This window comes from Mobula hypostoma, chromosome 11, assembly GCF_963921235.1.
Source record: "Mobula hypostoma chromosome 11, sMobHyp1.1, whole genome shotgun sequence".
Classification (NCBI taxonomy): domain Eukaryota; kingdom Metazoa; phylum Chordata; class Chondrichthyes; order Myliobatiformes; family Myliobatidae; genus Mobula; species Mobula hypostoma.
In genome coordinates, this window is record NC_086107.1 from 60,861,603 (window position 1) to 60,884,637 (window position 23,035).

The 23,035-nt window shown below is 41.4% G+C and overlaps 1 protein-coding gene across 3 annotated transcripts in view; it reads left to right on the top strand.

The window, feature by feature from the left end:
* The window catches only part of ighmbp2 (immunoglobulin mu DNA binding protein 2), a 79,561-nt gene that overhangs the window by 51,080 nt on the left and 5,446 nt on the right, over positions 1-23,035 (top strand). For 2 of the 3 annotated variants that reach the window (XM_063062169.1, XM_063062168.1), the window contains exons 11-15: positions 71-189; positions 15,024-15,118; positions 16,655-16,778; positions 20,618-21,544; positions 22,390-22,568. In XM_063062169.1, the coding sequence (XP_062918239.1) occupies positions 71-189; positions 15,024-15,118; positions 16,655-16,778; positions 20,618-21,544; positions 22,390-22,568 (1,444 nt within the window). The remainder of the gene's footprint in view (positions 1-70; positions 190-15,023; positions 15,119-16,654; positions 16,779-20,617; positions 21,545-22,389; positions 22,569-23,035) is intronic. The other variant, XM_063062170.1, reaches the window with a different exon arrangement.

Genomic DNA, 23,035 nt, shown 5'->3' on the forward strand with positions numbered 1-23,035 from the left:
TGGATTGTTCTTTATTTATACACAGCAGTAGTTTTACTTTTCCATTAACTGCTGTTTTTATAATTCTTAGGGATCTGCCAGGGGTTGTTACCACAGAAGAAACGATGATTCCATTGCTTCTAATTGATACCTCAGGATGTGGTCTGCTTGAAATTGATGAAGAAGATGAACAATCTAAAGGAAATAAGGGTACCGTATGATTAATTGGGATGAGGTTAGGTATATTCACAGAGTTTAGATTTTTTTGCAATAAATGGAGATAATTTTCTTGGGAGAGAAATTGCTTCACACTGCAATTTTGTTAGTTAATGCACGCAAGCTAAAATCTCTTGTGTGCCATTTTGACTTTGAATTTGTAATTGCCTACATGCTAAGTTCCTGAACTCTATTTATTACAGCACAGAACACAAATACTTGGCATATTTAGTCCACACTAGTTTGTTCAATGAGAAATCCATTTAATCTCACCCCCTTTCAATGGTTTTATTTTTCCCCTATTATGCGGTGATCAGTTATCTGGTCTGGAAATACTTCTGATTGGCAGTGGGGTCAAGAAATAAGGGACCTAGAGCAGAGATAGTTGGCACAGTGATTGGTTGGGTTCTGCAAGGCACAGCTATGGATAGTGGTGGAGGAAAATTCATTTTTAGTGGTCTCAGGGAATCTGGATAACTATCTCGATGAGAAAGGGGAAATGCAGGGCCAAGGAGAGAAGACTGGAGTATATCTATGTGAATTGCTCTGACGTAGACTGTGTAGATTGAATGCTTTCTTTAGTGTTGTAACTATTCTGTTGTCCTGTAAAATTATATCCTATGATTTGACCCCTTTGTAATCAGAATCAGATTTAACATCACTGGCATATGTCGTGAAATTTGTTAAATTTACAGGAGCGGTACAATGAAACACATGATAAATATAGGGAAAATGGCTGAGTTATATTGAGTATAAATGCGACTATTAAAGAGTTAAGTTAAAATAAGTAGTGAAAAAAACAGAGGTAAAAAAGTAGTGAGGTAGTGTTCATGAGTTCAATGTTCATTTAGAAATTGGATAGCAGAGGGAAAGAAGCTGTTTCTAAATCGCTGAGTGTGTACCTTCAGGTTTCTGTAGCTCCCTCCTGATGGTAACAATGTGAAGAATGCATCTTTTGGGTGGTGGAGTCCTTAATAACAGATGCTGCCTTCCTAAGGCACTGCTCCTTGAAGATACTACGGAGGCTAGTATCCATGATTCAGATTTCTGGATCATTGGGACCTCTTTTGGGGCAGGTGTGACCTGTACAAAAAGGACGGGTTGCACTTGAATCCCAGGGGGACCAATATCCTGGTGGGGAGGTTTGCTAAGACTACTGGGGAGAGTTTAAACTAGAATTGTTGGGGGGTGGGAACTGAAGTGAAGAGTTTGGGGAAGAGGCGGTTGGCTCATAAATAGAGAAAGCTTGGAGACAGTGTGTGAAGGAGGATACGCAGGTGATAGAGAAGGGATGTGCTCAGACCGATGGTTTGATATTTGTCTATTTTAATGCAAGGAGTATTGTGAACAAAGGGGATGAGCTTAGAGAGTTGATCAGTACTTGGAGCTATGATGTGGTGGCCATTACAGAGACTTGGATGGCTCAGGGACAGGAATCCATTTAATCTCACCCCCTTTCAATGGTTTTATTCCAGTGCCAGGTTTTAGATGTTTCAGAAAAGACAGGGAGGGAGACAAAAGAGGTGGGGGTGTGGCACTGTTGATCAGAGATAGTGTCACGGCTGCAGAAAAGGTGGACGTCATGGAGGGATTGTCTACTGAGTCTCTGTGGGTGGAGGTTAGGAACAGGAAGGGGTCAATAACTCTACTGGGTGTTTTTTATAGGCCACCCAATAGTAACAGGGATATCGAGGAGCAGATAGGGAAATAGATCCTGGAAAGATGTAATAATGACTGAGCTGTCGTGGTGGGAGATTTTAATTTCCCAAATATCGATTGTCATCTCCCTAGAGCAAGGGGTTTAGATGGGGTGGAGTTTGTTAGACATGTTCAGGAAGGCTTCTTGACACAATATGTAGATAAGCCTACAAGAGGAGAGACTGTACTTGATTTGGTATTGGGAAATGAATCTGTCTGATCAGGTGTCAGATCTCTCAGTGGGAAAGCATTTTGGGGATAATGATCATAATTCTATCTCCTTTACAATAGCATTAGAGAGAGATAGGAACAGACAAGTTAGAAAGCGTTTAATTGGAGTAAGGGGAATTATGAGGCTATCAGGCAGGAACTTGGAAGCTTAAATTGGGAACAGATGTTCTCAGGGAAAGGTACAGAAGAAATGTGGTAAATGTTCGGGGGATATTTGTGTGGAGTTCTGCATAGGTACATTCCAATGAGACAGGGAAGTTATGGTAGGGTACAGGAACCGTGGTGTACAAAGGCTGTAGTAAATCTAGTCAAGAAGAAAAGAAAAGCTTATGAAAGGTTCAGAGAGCTAGGTAATGTTAGAGATCTAGAAGATTATAAGGCTAACAGGAAGGAGCTTAAGAAGGAAATTAGGAGATCCAGAAGGGGCCATGAGAAGGCCTTGGTGGGCAGGATTAAGGAAAACCCCAAGGCATTCTACAAGTATGTGAAGAGCAAGAGGATAAGACGTGAAAGAATAGGACCTATCAAGTGTGACAGTGGAAAAGTGTGTCTGGAACTGGAGGAAATAGCAGAGGTACTTAATGAATACTTTAATTCAGTATTCACCATGGAAAAGGATCTTGGTGATTGTAGTCAAGAAGAATTCTGCAGATGCTGGAAATTCAAGCAACACTCAAGGTTGCTGGTGAACGCAGCAGGCCAGGCAGCATCTCTAGGAAGAGGTACAGTCGACGTTTCAAGCCGAGACCCTTCATCAGGACTAACTGAAAGAAGAGCTAGTAAGAGATTTGAAAGTGGGAGGGGTAGAGGGGGAGATCCAAAATGATAGAAGACAGGAGGGGGAGGGATGGAGCCAAGAGCTGGACAGTTGATTGACGAAAGGGATATGAGAGGATCATGGGACAGGAGGCCCAGTGAGAAAGAAAAGGGGGAGGGGGGGAAAAACCCAGAGGATGGGCAAGGGTATAGTGAGAGGGACAGAGGGAGAAAAAGGAGAGAGAGAGAAAGAATGTGTGTACATAAATAAATAAGGGATGGGGTACGAGGGGGAGGTGGGGCATTAGCAGAAGTTTGAGAAGTCAATGTTCATGCCATCAGGTTGGAGGCTACCCAGACGGAATATAAGGTTTGTTCCTCCAACCTGAGTGTGGCTTCATCTTTACAGTAGAGGAGGCCATAGATAGACATATCAGAATGGGAATGGGACGTGGAACTAAAATGTGTGGCCACTGGGAGATCCTGCTTTCTCTGGCGGACAGAGCGTAGGTTTTCAGTGAAAATATCTCCCAGTCTGCGTCGGGTCTCGCCAATATATAGAAGGCCACATCGGGAGCACCGGACGCAGTATATCACCCCAGCCGTCTCACAGGTGAAGTGTCGCCTCACCTGGAGGGACTGTCTGGGGCCCTGAATGGTGGTAAGGGAGGAAGTGTAAGGGCATGTGTAGCACTTGTTCTGCTTACAAGGATAAGTGCCAGGAGGGAGATCGGTGGGGAGGGATGGGGGGGACAAATGGACAAGGGAGTCGCATAGGGAGTGATCCCTGCAGAAAGCGGGGGCGGGAGGGAAAGATATGCTTAGTGGCGGGATCCCGTTGGAGGTGGCAGAAGTTACGGAGAATAATATGTTTCTCAAACGCATCTCCCCCATTTCACACACATCTGCTCTCACTCCATCCTCCTGCCACCTACCACCCCACCAGCCACCGGGTCCAACATATTATTCTCCGTAACTTTCGCCATCTCCAACAGGATCCCACCACTAAGCACATCTTTCCCTCCCCCCACCTCTGCTTTCCGCAGGGATCGCTCCCTACGCGACTCCCTTGTCCATTCGTCCCCCCCATCCCTCCCCACCGATCTCTCTCCCAGCACTTATCCTTGTAAGCGGAATAAGTGCTACACATGCCCTTACACTTCCTCCCTTACCACCATTCAGGGCTCCAGACAGTCCTTCCAAGTGAGGCGACACTTCACCTGTGAGTCGGCTGGGGTGATATACTGCGTCTGGTGCTCCCAATGTGGCCTTCTATATATTGGCGAGACCCAATGCAGACTGGGCGATTGTTTCGCTGAACACCTACGCTCTGTCCACCAGAGAAAGCAGGATCTCCCAATGGCCACACATTTTAATTCTACGTCCAATTCCCATTCTGATATGTCTATGCACGGCCTCCTCTACTGTAAAGATGAAGCCACACTCAGGTTGGAGGAACAACATCTTATATTCCGTCTGGGTAGCCTCCAACCTGATGGCATGAACATTGACTTCTCAAACTTCCGCTAATGCCCCACCTCCCCCTCGTACTCCATCCGTTATTTATATATATATACACACATTCTTTCTCTCTCTCCCTCTCTCTCTCCTTTTTCTGCCCCTGTCCCTCTGACTATACCCCTTGCCCATCCTCTGGGTTTTCCCCCCTTCCCCCTTTTCTTTCTCCCTGGGCCTCCTGTCCCATGATCCTCTCATATCCCTTTCGCCAATCAACTGTCCAGCTCTTGGCTCCATCCCTCCCCCTCCTGTCTTCACCTATCCCTTTGGATCTCCCCCTCCCCCTCCCACTTTCAAATCTCTTACTAGCTCTTCTTTCAGTTAGTCCTGACGAAGGGTCTCGGCCTGAAATGTCGACTGTACTTCTTCCTAGAGATGCTGCCTGGCCTGCTCCGTTCACCAACAACTTTGATGTGTGTTGGCAATTGTAGGGATGACTTGCAGCAGACTGAAAAGCTTGAGCATGTAGCTATTAAGAAAGAGGATGTGCTGGAGCTTTTGAAAAACATCAAGTTGGACAAGTCACCAGGACCGAATGAGATGTACCCCAGGCTACTGTCGGAGGCGAGGGAGGAGATTGCTGAGCCTCTGGCGATGATCTTTGCATCATCAATGGGGACGGGAGAGGTCTTGGAGGATTGGAGGATTGTGGATATTATTCCCTTATTCAAGAAAGGGAGTAGAGATAGCCCAGGAAATTATAGACCAGTGAGTCTTACTTCAGTGTTGATAAGTTGATGGAGAAGATCCTGAGAGGCAAGATTTATGAACATTTGGAGAGGTATAATATGATTAGAAATAGTCAGCATGGCTTTATCAAGGGCAGGTCGTGCCTTACAAGCCTGATTGAATTTTTTGAGGATGTGACTAAACACGTTGATGAAGGAAGAACAGTCGATGTAGTGTATATGGATTTCAGCAGGGCATTTGATAAGGTACCCCATGCAAGGCTTATTGAGAAAGTAAGGAGGCTTTCAAGGGGAAATTGCTTTGTGGATCCAGAACTGGTTTGCCCACAGAAGGCAAAGAGTGGTTGTAGACGGGTCATATTCTGCATGGAGGTCGGTGACCAGTGGTGTGCCTCAGGGATCTGTTCTGGGACCCTTACTCTTCGTGATTTTTATAAATGACCTGGATGAGGAAGTGGAGGGATGGGTTAGTAAGTCTGTTGATGACACAAAGGTTGGGGGTGTTGTGGATAGTCTGGAGGGCTGTCAGAGGTTACAGCAGGACATTGATAGGATGCAAAACTGGGCTGAGAAGTGGCAGATTGAGTTCAACCCAGATAGGTGTGAAGTGGTTCATTTTGGTAGGTGAAATATGATGGCAGAATATAGTATTAATGGTAAAACTCTTGGCAGTGTGGGAGGATCAGAGGGATCTTGGGGTCCGCGTCCATAGGACGCTCAAAGCAGCTGCGCAGGTTGACTGGTTAAGAAGGCATACGGTGTATTGGTCTTCATCAATTGTGGAATTGAATTCAGGATCCGAGAGGTAATGTTGCAGCTATAAAGGACCCTGGTCAGACCCCACTTGGAGTACTGTGCTCGGTTCTGGTCGCCTCACTACAGGAAGGATGTGGAAACCATAGAAAGGGTGCAGAGGAGATTTACAAGGATGTTGCCTGGATTGGGGAGCATGCGTTACGAAAACAGGTTGAGTGAACTCGGCCTTTTCTCCTTGGAGCGACGGAGGATGAGAGGTGACCTGATAGAGGTGTATAAGATGATGAGAGGCATTGATTGTGTGGATAGTGCTTTTTCCCAGGGCTGAAATGGCTGCCAGAAGAGGGCACAGGTTTAAGGTGCTGGGGAGTAGGTACGGAGGAGATGCTAGGGTTAAGTTTTTTAATGCAGAGAGTGGTGAGTGCGTGGAATGGGCTGCCAGCAACGGTGGTGGAGGTGGATACAATAAGGTCTTTTAAGAGACTTCTGGATAGGTACATGGAGCTTAGAAAAATAGAGGGCTATGGGTAACTCTAGTAATTTCTAAGGTAGGGACATGTTCGGCACAACTTTGTGGGCCGAAGGGCCTGTATTGTGCTGTAGGTTTTCTATGTTTCTATGATAGAGCTTACTAATTTTACAAATTTCTGCAACTTATTTCAGTCCTGTGCAGAAGCCTCCCCATGCCAAACAGTGATGCAACCAGTTAGAATGCTCTCCATGGTATATTTGCAGAGGTTTTTGAGTGTTTTAGTTAACAAACAAAATCTCCTCAAACTCCTAATGAAATATAGCTGCTGTCTTGCCTTCTTTATAGCTGCATCAACATGTTGTGTCCAGGTTAGGTCCTCAGAGATACTGACACCCAGGAAATTGAAATTCTTCACCCTCTCTACTTCCGAACCCTCTTTGAGGATGGTTTCTGTTCCCTCATCTTACCCTTCCTGAAGTTCACATTCAGTTTTTTGGCCTTGATGACGGTGAGTGCCAAGCTGTTGCTGCGACGTCACTCTAGTAACTGGTATATCTCGCTCCTGTACACCCTTCCGTCACCATCTGAAATTCTGCCAACAATGGCTGTATCATCAGCAAATTTATAGATGGTATTTGAGCTATGCCTAGCCATAGACTCATGGGTATAGAGAGAGTAGACTAAGCACAGACGCCTCAGGTGCACCAGTTTTGATTGAGCCATTGAGATCATGTCTGCTGGAGACCTATTGTGGCATAGGGAAATTACAGTGGGTCCAGGTCCGTCCTGAGACAGGTGTTGATGTTAGCCATGATCAACCACTCAAAAGCATTGCATCACCATAAGTACGAGTGCTACTGGATGATAGTTGTTGAGGCAGCTCATGCTGCTCTTCTTGGGCACTGGTATAATTGTTGCCCTTTTGAAGCAGGTGGAAACTTCCGACTGTAGCAGTGAGAGACTGAAAATGTCTTTGATCACCCCTGCCAGTTGGTTGGCACAAGTTTTCAGAGTCTTACCAGGTACTGTATCAAGTGCTGCCATCTTGTAAGGATTCACCCTCTTGAAATACAGCCTGACTACTTCAGCCTCCGAGACAGAGATCACTGGGTCGTCAGATGCTGCAGGGATCCGCATAGCTGTGGTTTTATTCTCCCTTTCAAAGCGAACATGAAAGGCATTGAGCTTGTCTGCTAGGGAAGCATCACTGCTATTCATGATGCTGGGTTTTGCTTTGTGGGAAGTAATGGCGTACAAACCCTACCAGAGTTGACGTGCATTCGATGTCACCTCTAACCTCTCCCAGAATTGTTTCTTGGCTCTTGAAATAGCCATCCGCAAATCATATCTGGTTTTCTTATACAGACTTCGATTGCCGAACTTAAATGCCACAGATCTAGCTCTCAGCAGACTACAAACTGTCTGGTTCATCCACGGCTTTTGGTTTTGGGAATGTATAATAAGTTTTCATCGGCATATACTCACCCACACAGATTTTAATTATGTCAGTGACAATTGTGGCATACTCATCTAGGCTTGAAGATGACTCCCTGAAATCAGTCCAGTCCACTGATTCAAAGCTGTCCTGTAAGCGCGCCTATGCTTCCCTTGACCATACCTTTGGTCCTCACTACTGGAGCTGCAGACTGCAATCTGGGCCTGTACTTAGGGAGTAGAACTACAGCCAGATGATCAGAATTTGTGAAGTGTGGGCGTGCAATAGCACGGTAGGCATTCTTGATCTTAGTATAACAATGGTCCAGTGTTACTTTCTATGGTACTAGAGGTGACTTGTTGATAATAATTATTTAGTGACATTATCAAACTCGCCTGGTTAAAATCTCCCAAAATTATGGGGAAGGCATCATGATATGCTGTTTCATGCCTGTTGATTACATCGCTCAGTTCGTCTAGAGCCTGGTTGACATTAGCTTGAAGTAGAATGTACACTACTACCAAAATGATCACTGAAATCTGCTGGAGCAGGTAAAATGGCTGGCATTTAATTATGAGGCATTTGAATCTGGTGAGCAACATTGGAATGATGTCACTGACACAATAGTACACCACAAGGAGTTGGTCATGAGCCATACACCTCCACCGCTGCTTTTAAGAGAATTGACTGACCTATCTTGACGATGTATTGTGAACCCGTCTATTCGAATCACTGCATTTGGCACGGAAGGGGTTAACCAAGATTCCATAAAATAAAGGATGCATGCGATTCTAACATCCTTTTAATACAGCACCCTAGCTCTGAGATCGCCAGTTTTATTTTCCAGAGACTGTATGTTTGCCAGCAAGATATTTGGTTTTGGGACTTGAAAACATCATTTTACAAACTTGATTTGCCCTGAATTCCATATCTAGCTCTTTTCTAACTTCTGGATCTTTGCTTTGATTCTCAAACTGCTGCAAGTCATTTTAAGCAGACCTCTATGGCAGCAGGAAATCCAGCAGTGAAGATTCTGGTCCTGATTGTGTTGAGGTGTCAAAATCAGATTCCGATGCATTTATCTATCACTTGTACATCGAAACATACAGTGAAATGCATTGTTTGTGTTTGGATGTGCTGGGGCAGCCCACAAGTGTTGCCACATATTCGGTGCCAACATAGCACACCCACCATGTTCAGTTAAACAGCACAAACAAAACAAAACAAATCAGCAACAGCAAAGCAAGCTTAATTCCCACTCACTATCTAACTAAAAAACACACTCACACGCACACACACAAACCCTCCAAGCTTCTGACTACTAGTCCTTGGCTTCAGCCTTTGGGTCTTGACATCTGGACTTGCTGACTTGGGTTTTTAACCTTGAGGCAGCAGATCCTTTGCAAATTACAGCTTCTGTAATCTCTCCTTTCTAGCAAGTGCATTTCTTATGCGTGATGACCTTTTCATGTTAATCTGTTGACCAACTTGCTTTTCCTTGCTCTTGTATTGTTTAATATCGTTTGTTCACTTTGAGTATTAATCTTTTCAAATTTGCCATCATTATTTTTCTGCTAAACAGATCAGCCCTTTGTACTTCACAGTCTTGAAACTCCTTTTTCTAGCAACAACTGATTACCTTAGACATTTCTCCTGTGATCATAAGACCCTGTTGGGCATTGATAATATAAAATGCTGCAAGTCCATTTCCCTTGATAATTGGTGAGACAGAAGGCGGGGGAGCTGTGTGGCCTTGGGTCATAGCAAGGACTAGGCCTCAAGCTGCAGGCTTGCCTGTTGCAGCAGTCCAGGAGTGGAAGTACTGGAGGTGGGATACTGTGGCATCCAAGCTGGGTTGGCACTTGCCTCTTCCCTCGGTGCTGCCCTTCAGTGTTCAAATGGTAGAATGACAGTCTGGATTGTGTCCATGGACGCCACATTACACCGCCTCCGGTTAACTGAGGACTGCTGAGATCTGCATGTTCTTGTCGATAACACCAGTACACCATCAATTTACAAGCATGTCACTCAGGAACTTAGGCTATATATTATATATTTTTTTTGTGTTACTGTATGTTATCTTTTATATGTGCCTTGTGTTATGTATGACTGTTGGTATTGGGTTTTTCACCTTGGCCCCGGAGGAATGGTGTTTTGTTTGACTGTATTCATGTATAGTTGAATGATAATTAAACTTGAACTTGAGCTTTCCATTCCTTGAAGGTGCTCTTCCAATATTTGAATCTATCCAATGAAGCATGCACAAATATTGTAGTAGCAATATCCCTCTTACCACAATGACATAGCTAATCCATCCATTCTCATCAACTTCGACCGCTCTGCAATCTTCACTGATCTGCATTGCCTTCCAGTTAAACAGGCCCTCAGTTTTGATTCTTCTATTTTCTCATTTTTTCTAAACTTCCTATTGTTATGCTCTTTCACATCTCAATTGTTTTCTCCAGTTTGCAAGATATTTATGCCACATATTTAATCATGGGCATTCCATATTTAATTATTTATAACCATATAACCATATAACAATTACAGCACGGAAACAGGCCATCTCGGCCCTTTGAGTCCGTGCCGAACTCTTACTCTCACCTAGTCCCACCGACCTGCACTCAGCCCATAACCCTCCATTCCTTCCCTGTCCATATAGCTATCCAATTTAACTTTAAATGACAATATCAAACCTGCCTCAACTACTTCTGCTGGAAGCTCGTTCCACACAGCTATCACTCTCTGAGTAAAGAAGTTCCCCCTCATGTTACCTCTAAACTTTTGCCCTTTAATACTCAACTCATGTCCTCTTGTTTGAATCTCCCCCACTCTCGATGGAAAAAGCCTAATCACGTCAACTCTATCTATCCCCCTCATAATTTTAAATACCTCTATCAAGTCCCCCCTCAACCTTCTACGCTCCAAAGAATAAAGACCTAACTTGTTCAACCTTTCTCTGTAACTTAGTAGATGAAACCCAGGCAGCATTTTAGTAAATCTCCTCTGTAGTCTCTCAGTTTTATTGACATCTTTCTTATAATTCGGTGACCAGTACTGTACACAATACAGGTGTCCCCCGCTTTTCGAACGTTCGGTTTACAAAACCTCACTGTTACGAAAGACCTACATTAGTACCCTGTTTTCGCTTTCAGAAGGTGTTTTCACTGTTACGAAAAAAAAACTCAGGGCGTGATAGAAAAGCAGTGCGCGATAAAAGGCAGCGCACCTCGAGCAGCAGCTGTCCCCCGGATTCTTGCCAGCATTGCTTAAACACGAGCCTGTGAGCAGCCATTTGCAAGATGAGTTCTATGGTATCGGAAAAGCCTGAAAGAGCTTGTAAGGGTGTTACACTTACGGTAAAACTAGACATAATTAAGCATTTTGATCGTGGTGAACAAAGTAAGGACAACGTGAGTTTGGCTTCTGGAAGTTGACGAAGATGATGTTGAAGAGGTTTTGGCGTCCCATCACCAAGAACTGACAGATGAAGAGCTGATGCAATTGGAAGAAAAAAGGATAACAATCGAAACCGAATGAGTAATGATAAAGTACGACTTTAATTTTGAAAGGGTACGTCAGTTTAGGGGATATTTGCAGGATGGTTTGAGTCCTTACTAAAGAACTGTGTGATAGAAAAATACGCGAGGCTCAGCAGTCGAGCAAGCCTTCCACATCAGCCACAGCAGACGACGAACCTCCACCTTCGACTTCGAGGCGGGCAGAGATAGAAGAAGATGAGCTGCCTGCTCTAATGGAAATAGGCGATGAGATGACACCCCAACCCCCAGGCCACGGACAGATACCGATTCGCGGATAATGCAAAGGTAGCTGGGAGGCATACAGCACATCTTTAAGAATAAAGCCGAAATAAACATGCTAATTAAGTAGGTGCCGCCGACACGTAATTGTTGGCCCAGATCAGAGACGACGCAATCAGAAATCGGCACTGATCTGGGCGGACAATTACGGGCAGCACTAATTAATTAGCACGTTTGTTTCGGCTTTTTTCTTAAAGATGTGCTGTGTACATCCTGGCTACCGCTGGACCCCTATGTTCTTCGCGGCAATGTATCGCTCAGCGGCCTGGAGGTTGGTGCGCCACTGCACCACCCAAACTCTGACAACTCAGTCTAACATACCATCATCAGTGTGCTCGGCGCTGTCCCAATTCCCGTAAATGATACTACACTGTAATACATTATTTCTACTTTATATCGGCTGTGTATTTTTACGTGTTATCTGGTATGATTTGGCAGCTTCATAGCTTAAAGGTTACTGGAGAGCGCTTGCGCATGTTTTTGCCAACAGCACTTGCGTGAGATTTTCGCTCCGGAGAACAGTTCAGTAATGATTGTGGAAAAGTATTTCTACTTTATATAGGCTGTGTATTTATCATATCATTCCTGCTTTTACTATATGTTACTGTTATTTTAGGTTTTATGTGTTATTTGGCATGATTTGGTAGGTTATTTTTGGGTCTGCAAACGCTCACAAAATTTTCCCATATAAATAAATGGTAATTGCTTCTTCGCTTTACGATATTTCGGCTTACGAACCGTTTCATAGGAATGCTCTACCTTCGGATGGTGGGGGAAACCTGTACTCCAAATTTGGCCTCACCAATGCCTTATACAATTTCAACATTACATCCCAACTCCTATACTCAATGCTCTGATTTATAAAAGCCGGCATACCAAAAGCTTTCTTCACCACCCTATCCACATGAGATTCAACCTTCAGGGAACTATGCACCATTATTCCTAGATCCCTCTGTTGTACTGCATTCTTCAATGCCCTACCATTTACCATGTATGTCCTATTTTGTTTAGTCTTACCAAAATGTAGCACCTCACATTTATCATTAAACTCCATCTGCCATTTTTCAACCCGCTCTTTTAAGTGGCCTAAATCTCTCTGCAAGCTTTGAAAACCTACTTCATTATCCACAACTCCACCTATCTTAGTATCATCTGCATACTTACTAATCCAATTTACCACCCCATCATCCAGATCATTAATATAAATGACAAACAACATTGGACCCAGTACAGATCCCTGAGGCACACCGCTACACACCGTCCTCCCATCTGACACACAGTTATCCACCACTACTCTCTGGCGTCTCCCATCTAGCCACTGCTGAATCCATTTTATTACTTCCATATTAATGCTTAACGATTGAACCTTCCTAACTAACCTTCCATGTGGAACCTTGTCAAAGGCCTTACTGAAGTCCATATAGACAACATCCACCGCTTTACCCTCGTCAACTTTCCTAGTAACCTCATCAAAAAATTCAATAAGATTTGTCAAACATAACCATCCACACACAAATCCATGTTGACTGTTCCTAATCAGACCCTGTCTATCCAGATAATTATATATACCATCTCTAAGAATACTTTCCATCAATTTACCCACCACTGATGTCAAACTCACAGGCTGATAATGGCTAGGTTTACTCTTAGAACCCTTTTTAAACAATGGAACCACATGAGCAATACGCCAATCCTCCAGCACCATTCCCGTTTCTAATGACATTTGAAATATTTCTGTCAGAGCCCCTGCTATTTACACACTAACTTCCCTCAAGGTCCTAGGGAATATCCTGTCCGGGCCCGGAGACTTATCCACTTTTATATTCCCTAAAAGCGCCAGTACTTCCTCTTCTTTAATCATCATACTTTCCATAACTACCCTTCTTGTTTCCTTTACCTTACGCAATTTAATATCCTTCCCCTTAGTGAATACCGAAGAAAAAAAATTATTCAAGATCTCCCCCATCTCTTTTCGCTCCGCACATAGCCGTCCACTCTGATTCTCGAAGGGACCAATTTTATCCCTCACTATCCTTTTGCTATTAATATAACTGTAGAAACCCTTTGGATTTATTTTCACCTTACTTGCCAAAGCAGCCTCATAGCTTCTTTTAGCTTTTCTAATTTCTTAAGATTCTTTTTACATTCTTTATATTGCTCGAGCACCTCATTTACTCCAAGCTGCCGATATTTATTGTAGATCCCTCTCTTTTTCCGAACCAAGTTTCCAATATCCCTTGAAAACCATGGCTCTCTCAAACTTTTAACCTTTCCTTTCAACCAACAGGAACATAAAGATCCTGTACCCTCAAAATTTCACCTTTAAATGACCTCCATTTCTCTATTACATCCGTCCCATAAAACAAATTGTCCCAATCCACTCCTTCTAAATCCTTTCGCATCTCCTCAAAGTTAGCCTTTCTCCAATCAAAAATCTCAACCCTGGGTCCAGTCCTATTCTTCTCCATAATTATATTGAAACTGATGGTATTGTGATCACTGGACCCGAAGTGCTCCCCAACACATACCTCTGTCACCTGCCCTGTCTCATTCCCTGGCAGCATCTCTAGGAAGAGGTACAGTCGACGTTTCAGGCCGAGACCGACCAGCAACTTTGATGTGTGTTGCTTGAATTTCCAGCATCTGCAGAATTCCTGTTGTTGTTTGTTGTTATCTCATTCCCTAACAGGAGATCCAACACTGCCCCTTCTCTAGTTGGTACCTCTATGTATTGCTGCAAAAAACTATCTTGCACACATTTTACAAACTCCAAACCATCCAGCCCTTTTACAGAATGGGCTTCCCAGTCAATGTGTGGAAAATTACAATCACAACCTTGTGCTTACTGCAAATATCTGCTATCTCCTCACAAATTTGCTCCTCCATTTCTCGCTCCCCATTAGGTGGTGTATAATACACTCCTATAAGCATCACTACACCTTTCCCATTCCTCAATTCCACCCAAATAGCCTCCCTAGACTATTCTGCCAGAGCACCGCTGTAATATTTTCTCTGACAAGCAATGCAACACCTCCCCCTCTTGCCCCTCCTATTCTTTCACACCTGAAACAACGAAATCCAGGAATATCCAGGAATATTTCAGCATTGACGGCTGGTCATTCAGCAGTAGCACCTAAGTTCTTGAATCTCCTGCCAAAGTTGACCTCCCTTTCTACATTTTCACTTTAATTCTATCCTTTTGCAGACATTTTCTCAGTCTACCTAAGAAGAACTTGGAGAAGCATGGGAAAATGAACATAATGTCCATTTTTGATTGCAAGATTGTTCCATTCTTGGGTTAAGCTGAAGTATTGCTGGATATGGGATTGTATGAATCTGTTTTGACACATGAAGATCTTCAGGTCCAATCAAATAAAGCCAAAAATATAATGAGATGAATTCTTTGATTGATTTTAATTGTGATATCATGACTTGTGCTGCTTCTGTTTTAGGTGAGGTTCAAATAGTTGCAAAGCACATTCAAGCTCTGACTGAGGCTGGTGTCTATCCGAAGGATATTGCTGTCATAACGCCATACAATTTGCAGGTACTGTGCCTTATTTTTTTTCCCCTTGAAGTTCTATACAGGCAATACAGGTATTCGGTACTTAATTTTTAATACTGAAATACTATTACAGCAATCAAATTTTAAAAGTTCAGACATTCTGATAGAGATGGTAATTCCAAAGTGTAGGTATGAATCTATTGGCAAATATTACTTTGTTTATTGACTGCTGAAATGTAAATTCTATCATTTGAAGATGTTGCCTGTGAGGGTGATGGTGCTTTATTGGCCACTGCACATCACTATCCTTGCAGATAAATAGGTTGGAGTCAGACCTCTGGCCACATCCCAAATGTTCCAGCATGCGTGGCAGATATTGTTTGCATTCAACATCGAGTCTGCACAAGGTGATGTAGCCAATTTTTATGTAATTTTTTTAGTTTACAGGGAAAGTTCATGATGCTGCTAAAAGAGCAGCTGCTTCATGTCTTCAGTGACCTGGGTTCTGTCTTGACTTACTAACTCTGTAGAGGTTGTAGATTCTCCTCAAAGGTTTCCTCTTAATGTTCTGGTTTCTAGGAGAAGGTGCAATGTTCAAAGTACATTTATTATCAAAGTATATATACGTTAAACAACTTTTGAGATTTGTTTCCTAACAGGCAGCCATGAAACAAAGAAACCTAAAAAAAATTTAATAAAAGCGACTGTCAAATATCCAAGTGTAGAGAAAAAAAACACAAATCGTGCAAACAATAAATGCAAGCAAATAGCGTTCTGAACTGAAGTCCGCAACGAGAGTCCTCAGATCAGTGCAGTGCGAAGGAGTGAGCTGAACCAGCCCATCCCTTACCTTGGGCCCCAACATCCTGACATTTTCAATCTGGCCTGCACCTAAATCCAAACAGCAGGTTCAGTTGCTTTGATATGCTCTGGGGCCTGGACCCCACCGACTCGATTCGACCCAGCACTTAATTCGATCGAACCACCGGTCCCCCTTGCTCTAGGTAATGGATCCTGCTGCCTCACCTCGCCTTAGTTCTGCCCCATTGAAATGCCTCCAAGTCCAAATGGAAGTTACAGACTTAGTTGGTAGTTGTTTTCCTTGTTTCATTAGGCAGTAGCCTGAAGTTGCTGAGATTCAGCAGCACCACCTTAAACTGGAGGATCAGGTTTCCAGAATGCTTTCTGCTTTGAAAGCTCTAGTAACCTCATTCCAAGCTGGCATTTCTGACTCTTTGTAGTTTTAGAAAAAGTACATTTAAGAGCCTGTGCACCAATTTATCCAAGTGAATTTTAAGGGCTTTCCTTTGTCTAAGCCAATCTTCCTAGTTCCATGTATAAGAAGTGCTGCATAGTTCACTTAATTTCCTTTAAGTATCAAGCAAGTGCTCAGTTTAGCAGAATTTGTTTTCATTTCTGGTAAGTTGAGAATGTTGTAGCAGAGATATAACTTGAGAAAGATAAGTGGGACAGAAGTAAGACAAATTAGAATGAATCTTGGCACAAGATATAGAAGCTGTAGTTTAATTTAGTTGTGTTTATTTTTTGTATTGAAAAATGATATTTCTTGTTAAATAGGTACAACTCCTGAGAAAAGAACTCTCCAGCAAGTACCCAGAGCTGGAAATTAAGTCTGTAGATGGGTTTCAAGGAAGAGAAAAAGAGGCTGTTGTTTTATCCCTTGTGAGATCCAACAGAAGAGGTATGTACTGAGGCTCATGTAGTACAAAGCAGGTGCCTGTCATTCAGTAAGTCAAACAATGTTTTGAATCAGTGACCTTTGAGCACATTGAAACGTTGCTTGAATTCACTTATTGACATTGCAGTTTTTTGTTTGGAATCGTAAGTACTATGTATGTACCTTCCTATGCGAAATAAGACGGTAGAGTGTTCAGGAGAAAAAGTTTAAGTATTCGCAGCAAGAAGTGAGCTGCCGTACCCTTGTGTGGTGGGAGGAGATGCTTGCAGGAGTGAAGAAAGGCCTAGCAGTTACACATAAAGTGAGATTTGGAGAGGAATCTCAGTCCTGATGAGGTAATTAAATTGAACAGATTTATTTGCTCAACCAAATGCACACCTCCAGGTTCTTCGTATGAATTCCATGTGACTTCCTATTACCATGACCAGTTCACTGATAACCTCCTACACCCAACAACTTTTATCCTATCAAACTCCGGTAATTTTTGCATTATACGCAACCCTCTTAATGTGCTCCTAAATTTGTCCAGGTGTTGACATATACCACAAGAACCTGGGACGGGGGTTGTTGGATCTTGTCACGCCCTGTTGTTAAATGTGCTTTGCATAGCTGTTCTTAATGTTACTTTCCCAAATAATGTCTATTTATTTTGCTAAATCCCTGTTCACTGCCTTTCTAAATGACAATGTATGCTGGCCTCTGGAACTTCTTCCAATAACTTGCCCATCACTGGGATTGGAGTGACTAACCTTTAATTACTTTGAAACAATAATAGCATATTAGTATCCAAACAAAATGGAAGATGGACATCAGATCCACCAGCTTGTCTCTTGTTACTTCTAATAGCCTGAAATTGTTCAATTTATGTATTGGTTTACTTTCTGTGCTAAACTTTGTAGTATTTTCCCACAGTATGTTTATCTCATCCATTATGTCATATACCTCCTACTGATGTGAGAGCAATATTGGCTCCGCACACCAGATGCTTCTTCTGTATTTTCCAACTTTATGTATTTATAAATCCTTCTGCTGTGCTTTTTTTTAAGCCCTATTATTTTCCTTTATTTTGCTCATCCTTTTATTGGAATTGATTTATTATTGTTACAAGTACAGTGAAAAGCTTGTGTTGCATATTGTTCGTACAGATCAAATCATTACACAGTGCATCGAGGTAGAACAAGGTAAAACAATAACAATGCAGAATAAAGTGTAAAAGCTTCAGAGAAAGTGCATTGCAGGTAAACAATAAAGTGCAAGATCATTACAAGGTTGATTGTGCTGTCCATTTTATCGTATAAGAAATCTATTTAAGAGTCTGATAGCCAGGATTAAAAGTAGTCCTTGAGCTTAGTGGTACATGCTTTTAGGCTGTTGTATAATTGGCCCAATTGGAGAGGGGAAAAGACAGAATGTTCAGAGTGGGTCTGCTCTCTATAATTATTACTTACTGCAGTACTTAGCTCTTGGCATAAAACAAACTTTTCCTTCTTTTGTTGCATGCGGACCTCCACATCTGAGGTCTTGTACTTTATGTGTAAGCATGTTTCCATTTTTGCCTGGTGGTGAAAACTGATTTGGTGGCTTCGTGACTCAAATAGCCAGCTGATTTAACCATGAGAACAGAAGTATCAGCTTTTGTGTGGGTAGACGCAAAGAAAAGATAAAGTACTCGAAGTCCGCTGCTAGTAACCTCATTTCATTATTTAGCATGTTTCCTGCTATACCATAATAACTGTTGAAGAATTTATACTAAATCAAAATATTGGCAGTCATTGGATAGCTCAAAAAGCACATTTACAGTGTTGAGATCTGTAATGGTGAAATTAGGTCATGGTAGAGTGGGAGAACGCCCTGGTTCTATGCACACCTTGCATGAAGAAGATTGCACATGATATATCTGGAAGAGATGGGACATGAACAATAATGTCAGAAAGTTCATAAATCCTACTCTTACATGTGTTTACTACATCCAGCATAATGGTCTTTGTTCAGCCGGATTCCTATGTCTCAGAATGAATCTAATGCACGATGAACCTTCAGTCAGTTTGCTACAAACATACTTTGATAACAATGGTAAATTTCAATCCCCCAGCACAGGGTAGTAAATCAGGATTATTTATTTCTCCAGAGATCAGCTCTCATTGCACAGTATTGATTATTGTAGATTCACTGGCAAAACTGAATTGTAAGCAAGCAAGACCCTGGGCTGCTAGTCAGAAGAAAAATAGCTTGTGGGAAGAAATAAAAGTTTTAAAATATGGTTTGAATTGGAATGGTGAATGAATTTTTTGAATATATTTTGTAGTTTTGTTAGATGTATTTGCTGTAAATAATATGCATTGTGCATTTAAAATTACAGATAGCAATGATTTTTGAATGAAGAATGTCAAATATCACAGCAAAAATCTAGTCATCATCTTAACAAAGTTCCAATGATTATCTTCTTTTTAATTGCTTATCTTCACTTTTTCAATGCATGTTGGTTCTGTGAATTAACTGGCAACTGTTCAGATACATGTCAACTTTGACAATGTGTTCTGAATCCTCCGGTACTGCCTGACTTAGCAAAAGTTAGCATAAAGTCTCATACTTGGCTTATGTGGGCAGTGAGCAATATTTTGAAGTGACTTAAATACTTCTTCTGAATATGATTGAGGTAGAGTCTTTAAGTAAACTGGAGTTAATATAATAAAGGTAATATAAATTGTAAGTAACTGATAATAAATAAAAAATAAGTTGTTTCCTTAGGCAAGTAAGTTGTTAATCAGCAGACTTAGATGAGCTAATGGTATTCAAAAATGTATTGTCAAAAAGCAGCAGAAGCAGATTCTGGCATAATTTTCACGGGGACCTGGAGATATTCTAGTGAAGGAAATATTTGCACAGCTAGTGACTTTAAGGCTTGTTAGAGAGCAGGTACAGACAATATAGGTTTAATGGCCATCTCTTGTACTCTATTATTCTATTACTTGTAATATTTGGACTTCAATAGAAATTTATTGCTTTGACATGCATTTTCTAGGTGATTTATTCCAGAGATTAATCAATCAAAGAACTGGGGCCTATTAAATTTATTTCAGCTGAAGTTGTCCATTGCAGGTGTTTCAGGTGTTGCCCTTTTTCATTTCTCCCCATTGTGTTTGACCATGAGATCTCTGCAGTCAAAGAATAATACAGCATGGTGACAGACTCTGTATCCTAAATCGTCCACGCCAACTGAGGTGCCCTCCTGTCCAAATGTCTTCTGAATGATACTTTCCCTGCCTAAGCTCCTTCCTGGCAACTCATTCCATGTATGCATCTGCCTCTGCATGAAGAAGTTGCCCCTAATTATTCTTTAAAAATGTCCTCCTCATCTTAAACCTATGCCTTCTAATTTTTGCTTCCCTTTTCTCGGAAGGAAGACTGTAACATTCACACTGTTTACAGTATTTCTTTATGGTCCACCTACAATCTGCTACATTCCAAGGAATGAATTCTAGCCTACCAAACCTCTCCCTTTAACTCAGGCCCTCGAGTCTTGGCACTATTCTAATAAATCTACTTTGGAGTCTTACCAGCTTAATGATATTGCGGAGTTGAAGTTAATCTGGGTTGCAATGTTGAGGAACCGTGCAAGGTTGAAAAGCCATAAAATGAGTGATATTCTATCAATTACATGTTACAAATTCAGACCAAGATTCACTTCCACTGCCTTCAATAGAATTGACTTTTGGGTAAGAATTGTACTCAACTGTTCCAGAGAAGCTGTCCATTCTGAGTAACCAATGTCAGTTTCTACGCTGTTTTGTTATGGTTGCATCACTCCCTTAAGAGTATTAGCATTTTGATCCATTTTTCAGGTGAAGTGGGCTTTCTGGCTGAAGACCGAAGAACAAATGTAGCAGTAACTCGTGCGCGACGCCACTTGATGGTGGTTTGTGATGCAGTCACGGTCAGCACTCACCCATTTTTGAAAACCCTGGTCGACTACATCACAAAACATGGGGAAGTACGGACTGCCTTTGAATACTGTGATGACATTGTGTCAGAACACTACTCATATCCAGTCCTTCCAGATGAACAAAACAAAACAAAAGAGTATTTAGTGCAAAAAAGCGGCAAGGGCTCAAATAGCAACAAAAGTGTGATGGTCTCAAAAGTAAATAAAGATTCAGCAAACCATAGCAGTCAAAAAGTGGAAATTAGAAAGAAGAATGCAGATCAGGAAAGTTGCAAAATACAGAAAGAGAATGTCATTTCAGAAACAATAGAGAAAAATACCAAGACTATAAATGTAAAAGATAACTCTGGGAAGCTTAAAGAGCAAATAATGCAATTTATAGAGGATAATGCAACAAGTAAATTTGAATTTCCTTCATCACTCAATTCTCATGACCGTTTGTTAGTGCACCAGATAGCAGAAGAGCTTGGTCTTGATCACTTTAGTGTGGGTGAAAACAGAGACAGGTTTATTGTTGTGGCTAAATCAGGTTTCATGGAAAGGCAAAAACAGCTCCACAGTCAGGTAGACCAAAAGTGGGTGGATGTGCCTCCCAAACAGAGTGATTGTGTCCCTCAGATTTCTGTGGAAAATGAAAAAGAACAGATTCTTGTCGAGAAGGAAGGACCACAGGACATTAGTTCTTGTGCTTCTCAATCTAAGCTGGATCTAAAGACACTGCATATTGAAAGGATGCAGTGGGAACAAGCCAAGAGAGAGCAGCAAGCAAGGCAGAAGCAGAATTCTACTAACACTGCTTCTCTGAAATCAAAAAATAAAAAACATGGTATGTATTTGTATTGCTTCTTAAAGAAAAATCAGGCTGCTGATCTTGCTTTAAAAATTATGTTTTAAGGACTAATGCAGTAGAGTTTATAGAGTGAAAGCCTTACCTCTGATAAATAGGGTTGAATATTTAGTTCTATCAAAATTCTTACCATATATTTTTGATATTTATTACTGCTTTGTTCTTGCCAAATTATGTATTTCTTTTACAACTTGGTCCCGTTCTTGAAATGCAGTCCTTAATATTCTTTTTAAATTGATTTAAAGGTATCTTATTAATCTATGAACAGATTTAGTAGGATTTGTATTGACCATGGTGGGTTTGCATAACCTAGTACTTCGCAAACCTTCAGTCTACTCTGTTCATTGTTAATATATAACAAATCACTGGTCTTGCATAAGCCAGAATTTATCCAATGTAGAATCTGTTAGTATAGAACTATTCTTTAAAGTAATTTTATATATTGAAGAAAATAGTTCATTTCAGTAACATTAAAGAATTTTCATTTGCAAAAGTAACTACTTGATAGTGTGATATAATGTTAAAAAACATGTTTTATTCTATTAATTAGTATTTGCTTTAGTTACTGTCTATTGTCTTGTCCGCAGTTAAATTTGATGAGCAGTACGTTAACCTCATTGAAAAATACCTACAATATTCTAAGTGACTGTGTTGTGGGAACACTTAATTTTTTTTTATGACCAAACTATCTGAAATATGAAATGTCATTTTGGTTTAGCAGTGAAACTTGGCATTGTAACTGCAACAATTTGGGTATGTTTTTTCACTATTTTACTGTAGATCAAATAAAAGGAATCCTTCATTCCTAACTGCTTGTTTCATAGGGAAAACCAAAGATGGCCTTGCAAGTGGTGTAGAAGAGGACTTCGATGCGCTTATTGCTGCAACAATAAAAGCAGACGGTATTTGTGCTTATTTAAAGTGCAATGGGAGTATTCGTACCATTGGCCAACATTGTATCCACTGTAACAAACACTACTGCCTCAGCCATCACATCCCTGAGGTAAGAGCTTATCATTAAAAGCAAATATTAACTCTTTCACCAGTGTATTGAATTAAATTATGAGTCAGATAGTTGAATTGGATATTTCTGTATCATATCAAAATGACTCACTCCTATTCATTCTTAGTTATTTCAGTACTTCAAAATTTAATATTTGTGAATATTTGCATCAATGTCAATCTCACATTTGTCATTTAGTCCAGATTATCCTTGAGAAAGAGGTGATATGTAAGAACATAATAAACAGGTGTATAGTTGGCCATGAGCTTTCTTTGCCCTGGCTGATTTGACAATGTTCTTTGCTCCATTTTCTTGCCTATTTCCCATTGCCCTTGGTTCCCTTACAGATAGATCAAAGGTCTTTTTATGGTGATCTTTACTTCAGCACCCCCCCCCCACTGTTCTGAAGATTCGCCACCCTCCAAGAGAAGGAATTCTTTGTCAATTTTGTCTTAAATTGATGATTC